Raw genomic sequence first — 6,060 nt, forward strand, 5'->3', positions numbered from 1 at the left:
TATATATATATTTATATATATTACACACATATTTCTTATATATACATTTAAACAAATACAAAAAATTCTCCAGATTAGATCCGCTGAGGGAGGTGCACAGGGCACGGGAGGCGGAGCTAAGGAGGATGCAACTGGATATGGAAATGGCCAAGAGCTCATTGGAGAGCCTTGAAAACCATGCTGCAGATGAGCAGCTGCGGTTCTACCGTACCATGAATGTATTCTCACGGAACCTACTGGAATGCCTGTCTGAGAAGGTTAATCTTTGCTAAATTAACCATGTACATAATTGAATATAACTATATACAGTTTATAAAGTATTGGCGGTATGCTTTATTTTTCAGATGGCTTTAATAAACTCCGTTGAGCTGGACATGCACAGTCTCTATATTGACCAGGCAGAGGCGCTGATGAGTCAAAGAAGAGAAGCACTACAGGAGGAGTCTTCACTGATTCAGAAGTTAACCTGTAAGATTACAACTGACTACTGCCTTGTAGTATGTAATATTTTGTAGAGGACACTTCACATCTTATGCCCACTCATGTGATTATAATGGTCATATCTTCCATCTATCACAGGACTAAATGCACATTCATTCATATAATATTGTGTATTGTGGCTGTCTCATAGATAACACTGATTCACACAGCAATGGTGACACAACCGGAGGCTCTAGCCCAACTTGGCAGAGGTGAGATGGATTACTATATTTGCACTTTCACCGTTGCTGACTGTTATTGCTGTAAATACTGCATACGCTAAGCCTGACATTTTGAAACTGTATAGATTACAGCCTTTGGAGGCTTTCTGAGATGCTCATAATCTGTAAATTACAGCTGTCAAAATCATTTATCATCAGTTGTTCAATTCCCTATGTGTTTTCATGTCCTAGCTTGTCTGAAGACATTGGGTGTGTGCCGTGTGACTGGGAACCTACGGCTGAGCAGCAGGCAGAGCTACAAATTAAAAGAGGTGTGAGAGGCTTCATGGAAGCACAAATAAGATTATTTTTCAACAGTGTCGTCAAGAGTCTAGAAATACTTTTAAAATAAAAAGACCACGTCCATACTTGCATTTAGAGTCCATATCAAATATGTCGCTGCATCTATAACTTGGATTCAATTTCAGATGATCTACTGAAAAAGGCACAGGGAGTGTTTGCAGATGTTCAAACAGACTTCTGGGATGTGAAGAAAATCCTCTCTAGATTTGATGAGTGGCGTGTCTCCTTTCAGGGCTCTTACAGTAATGCCTACATTGGCCTATGCCTCCCAAAACTCTTGGCACCCCTGATCCGACACCAGCTTGTTGGCTGGAATCCTCTTCAGGTGATCTATGGCTTGTCTACAGTGTATTGTTTTAGCTTTTTCAGATTTCCATCAAAATCTGTGGATCAGTATAAATTCAGGATATGACAGTAATTATTAAAACATTGTGATTAATAAATGTGCTTAAGCTGTAAAGATGTAATATTTATAACATTAAGCATATCACATATCACAGGTCTACTGGGTATTTTTACGTATTGGTAGGTTTTTTTTTATAAACCATATTTCTTCAACTGCATTACACATTTGAGGGTGTTTATTCAACAATTTGTTATACGTCTCACAGATTATTAAAATTGCAGCACTGTGCATTGCTAACACTAAAAGCAGTGTCACAATATACCGGTATTAATAATAACCAATGAATCAATTAATAAATTATATTTAAGTAAATATTGTATTCATACTATACACAATATATATACTATACTGTCATTAAGTACTCACCTTCATGTCATTCTAAACCTGTAAGACCTTTATTCATCTTTGGAACAAATCATGAAGATGATTTTGATTAAATCTGAGAGCTTTCTGACCCTGCATAGACAGCAACGGAACTACCATGTTCAATGCCCAGAAAGGTAGCCAGGACATCGTTAAAACATCAGTGGTTCCCTTACTGTCTATGCGGCTCAGAAAGCTCTTGGGTTTCATCAGAAATATCTGTAATTTGTGTGTTTGGAACTACATGAGGGTTTGTAATTAATGACAGAATTTTCATTTTTGGGTGAATTATCCCTTTAATGATTGCTACTATAAATTGGCTGCCTTAAAGGCTGGGAAAAGCATTTCAAAGGATGAGACCAAGAGTCTTGTGATGTCTATGGGTCGCAAACTCACTGCTGTGATTGCACACTAGGGATCTGCAACAAAATAATAGCTTTTAATCTTTTACATTTGCCTTAAGTTCAACTGTCCCAATACTTATGCTCACATCAGATAGTAGGATGAACTCTAAAAGTGCTGTCCTTTTTATTTGGTAAAACATGTTGAAACAGCTAATAATAAAATGTGACATTCTGTAGTTTTGTCTCATATTCATCTTTTTATCATATTTGCATATGTCTTGACTACACAGCAAACAAAGCAATTTTGTCATTACTGTCCCAATACTTATGAAGGGCACTATATATATGTGTGCTTGCTACTATATATATATATATATATATATATAAATACATTTCACTGTATATTTTTTCCTGTAGGCAGATGAAGACTTTGAGGCATTGCCGTGGTATTCTGCTGTTGATAGGTTCTGTCACGGTCAGGGTTATGAGGAATCAGAGAACATGGATAAGACGACGCTGCCTACCATAATCGAGAAGACAATCCTCTCTAAAGTTCAAGGTGACTATGGCATTTGCACATAATTGCATTAACAGCTTTATAACACCCATCAGCCTGCTGCATTTTACATTGAATTTGGAAACAGAATGTTTCAGAGAATCATTTAATATCACGCTTTTGGTTTTAATTGACTATTAAGCATATCAGAATTGTCTTGTTCTGGCTGTCTGATTGCTGTCATTGCAGCATTAGTTTAGAAGTGCAGAATGAAATCCAGAACTAATTACCTTATTAATATGTAGCTTGTTTTTTGGCAGGTTTCGTGGAGCTGGTGTGGGACCCTCTGTATGCGCAGCCGTCTCAAACCCTCACGACACTGTGTAAGAGAATACAGGATGATTATTCTGTATTTGAGGTTGAACAAAGCAAACCTGTCAAGGTATTGTCTTATGAGGTATTAAAACTTGTAACTTCATGGATGTAATGTCAGTAAATATAATCAGCTTGTGATTTCATCCTGCAGGCTTTTGTAGAAGCAGTTATTCAGAGGTTAAGGAGTGCAGTAGACAATGACATCTTTGTCCCGCTGTACCCAAAAAAGTAAGCTGACTAACAATTTAAAAACTCTTTGTGTGCTTTGCTCGATAATTATTGTATTCAGATGTTTGTGTGTGATTGTCAAGTTGTTGTAATGAGGTAATCAAGACATTGTGCTTTTTGCTAAGGTTTTTAGAGGATAAACGGTCCCCACAGTTCCAGTTTCAGAACAAACAGTTTTGGTCAGCAGTGAAGGTTTGACATTTCACTTCTGGTCATGTTGTGACTGTTAACATGCCCTTGCTGTTTCTTTATATATTTCAAAAGTTTAGGGTCAAGTGTTTTTTTTTATTTTAAGAAATTAATACTTTAATTTAGCAAAGATTAATTACAAGTATTGAATGCTGCTGAAAATTCAGCTTTAAAGGGGTGGTTGATTGCGATTTCACTTTTTTAACATTAGTTAGTGTGTAATGTTGCTGTTTGAGCATAAACAATATCTGCAAAGTTGCAGCGCTGAAAGTTCAATGCAAATGGAGATATCGTCTTTTAAAATTCTGGCAGTTTAATGCCTACAAAAATGGCTTGTATGGGACTACAACGAGCTTCTTCCCATGTCCGTTACGTCACAAACCCAGATAAACCCCGCCCCCGGGAACACGCAGCAAAGGGGGCGAGGCCATGTTGTGCTGCTTTACAGAAGAGGAAGAGAAAACTAGAGGTGCATGTAAAAATCTGTTCATATATGAATTGCGATTCTGTCGTCTAACGATTCTAATGGATTCACAAGTTTCGAAACCAATGCTCTAAAGCAGCGGTTCTTAATACTGTTCCTCGTGTTGCCCTGCTCTGCATCTCTCTCGCTCTCTCTCTCTCTCTCATTCAGATCGTCAGATCAGCTCCAACAAACTGTTCCATTTATACACTTATTTTCACATAGCTATGAGAAGCGTTATACATGGACGTGCGTACGGTTGCTGTGCTGTATTAAAGCTTTAATCAGAACAAAACCATATATTAAAAGCTAACAGAAGCAGTAGCATTTACAAACAACAGCGTATCTAAAAGTATGGGACAACAACAAACAAACATACCATTAAGAGCAGTGCTTGCACAGGTTCTGCGCGATCCTCTTCATTAATATTCTCTGTGTCTCAATTGGGCTCAGATTGATGAGCAATATAGAGGACGTAATTGTTTACAATACAACCGGAGCACATTCTGAGCTTGAGGGGCGGGATGTTCAGAAGTGCTGTAGAGGCGGTTTAGCGAAGCACAACACACTGAGCCAGCTGACCAATCTCAGCCCAGTATTTCTGAGGGAGGGGCTTCATAAAAACAGGAAATAATCGAGGCGTTTGTTAGAGAAGGGACAGATCGGTGTGGAATAAAGGTCAATTGTGAAAAATAATGCGTTTTTTTTAAAAACGAAGCATGAACACGTTAGACTGAACCCCATAAACACAATCAAGCCTAGAAAAAAACCCAGTCAACCACCCCTTTAAAAACACCTATTTTAAATTGTGAAAATATTTCAGAATATTGCTGTTTGTGCTGTATTTTTGATTTAAAAAATGCAGCCTCGATGGGCATAAGACTTCTTTTAAAACCAGATGCAAGAGTTCTTTCAAAAACAAAAATCCTACTGAACCCAAACTTTTTGACGGTAATACACATTAATATACAGTATGTTCATGAAATCAAACTAATGTTTAGGGTCAAATGTTTCTTAAGTTTGAATGCTGATTGTTATATTAAATCTTTGTGTTTTTCAGTTGCTTGGTAACATGGCATTATGGGATGGTTTGATTCCTGAACATATTCTCAAAGAGCTGATGTTGGAGAAACTTCTCAGCCGTTACTTGATGATAACTGTTCTTAACGAATCTGATCCAAAACACACCATCCAGAAATGCAAAGAGGTGCCTGTACTTACTTACAATATCAATCTAATCTCATGGTTACTGTTTTTAGGTTGTTCATTATAAAGGTAGTTCAAAGGTAGTAAGGTAGTTCATTATAAAACTTAACTTTTATTCTTCTGAGAAGATTGCAGGTTGTTTTCCAGAATCATGGTTTGTTGATGTGAACACTGGATCGTCACTACCTCAGCTGCAGAACTTCAGCAAACATCTTCTTCAGACCGCTCATGCCTTATTTAAGGACAACAATGACTCCAGCAGCACTCGGTAATGTACAACAGTGAACCTCAGACTAATGTATAGTTATACAGCAGTCCTTTCACAATATTTATGCTATTAAATAATGATTCAAAAGTATAATAAATTGTTTCAGAATAATATGGGATTTGTAAGAAAAGGAGTCAAATTATTTATTATTTTGTATAATAGTTCTAATACTCCCCCCCCCAGGGCACTTTTATCGGATGTGCTGTTTGTCCTGAAGAACATAAAGGCACATGACAGTCTTAGGACTATAACAGAAAAATATCATTGTGAGGATCTGTTAAAAACTCTCTAGTAGCAGCCGTCTTGTGTCGGCAGCATGTTTTTGTATGTTTTTAAAGTGCTAAGTCACTTTGATATGTGTGTGGAGTGAATAAAATGTTTTATTTTGGTCCACATGGTTTTCATTTTCCTTTACCTGGGTCAGAACTGTCATTTATTCCTGTCAGAAAAAAATGAAATATTTTACAATTTCACAATGTAGTTATTTTTATGAAATGATATATGGTTCTCATTGTACTTATTTATGCATGCCATATATATTATGGTCTGACATCTCTGGAACATATGTCCCAAAAGAGCTGTTTCCTGGAGTTGGAATAATTCTTGCCTTGGATCAAATATTACTGGCTTTAGACCAAGACGTACCATTCAGAGTCACCATGAATGGGAGAATTCCTGTTGTGAAGTAAACTGGGCCTTCCAAGAAAAATCTCTCACA

The 6,060-nt window shown here is 37.1% G+C and overlaps 1 protein-coding gene across 3 annotated transcripts in view; it reads left to right on the plus strand.

Annotated features, from left to right (window-relative positions):
* The window catches only part of LOC107592766 (GC-rich sequence DNA-binding factor 2-like), a 16,035-nt gene extending 10,229 nt beyond the window's left edge, over window positions 1-5,806 (plus strand). The window contains exons 7-18 of one of the 3 annotated variants that reach the window (XM_016282317.1): window positions 74-257; window positions 345-468; window positions 632-692; window positions 894-973; window positions 1,130-1,329; window positions 2,535-2,676; window positions 2,934-3,055; window positions 3,140-3,216; window positions 3,342-3,408; window positions 4,929-5,075; window positions 5,203-5,342; window positions 5,526-5,806. In XM_016282317.1, the coding sequence (XP_016137803.1) occupies window positions 74-257; window positions 345-468; window positions 632-692; window positions 894-973; window positions 1,130-1,329; window positions 2,535-2,676; window positions 2,934-3,055; window positions 3,140-3,216; window positions 3,342-3,408; window positions 4,929-5,075; window positions 5,203-5,342; window positions 5,526-5,634 (1,453 nt within the window). In that variant the 3' untranslated portion in view covers window positions 5,635-5,806. The remainder of the gene's footprint in view (window positions 1-73; window positions 258-344; window positions 469-631; window positions 693-893; window positions 974-1,129; window positions 1,330-2,534; window positions 2,677-2,933; window positions 3,056-3,139; window positions 3,217-3,341; window positions 3,409-4,928; window positions 5,076-5,202; window positions 5,343-5,525) is intronic. The other 2 variants (XM_016282318.1, XM_016282319.1) reach the window with 2 other exon arrangements.
* Window positions 5,807-6,060: the final 254 nt, after the last annotated feature.

The sequence above is a fragment of the Sinocyclocheilus grahami genome, unplaced genomic scaffold (genome assembly GCF_001515645.1).
Source record: "Sinocyclocheilus grahami isolate Dianchi unplaced genomic scaffold, SAMN03320097.WGS_v1.1 scaffold158.1, whole genome shotgun sequence".
NCBI lineage: Eukaryota > Metazoa > Chordata > Actinopteri > Cypriniformes > Cyprinidae > Sinocyclocheilus > Sinocyclocheilus grahami.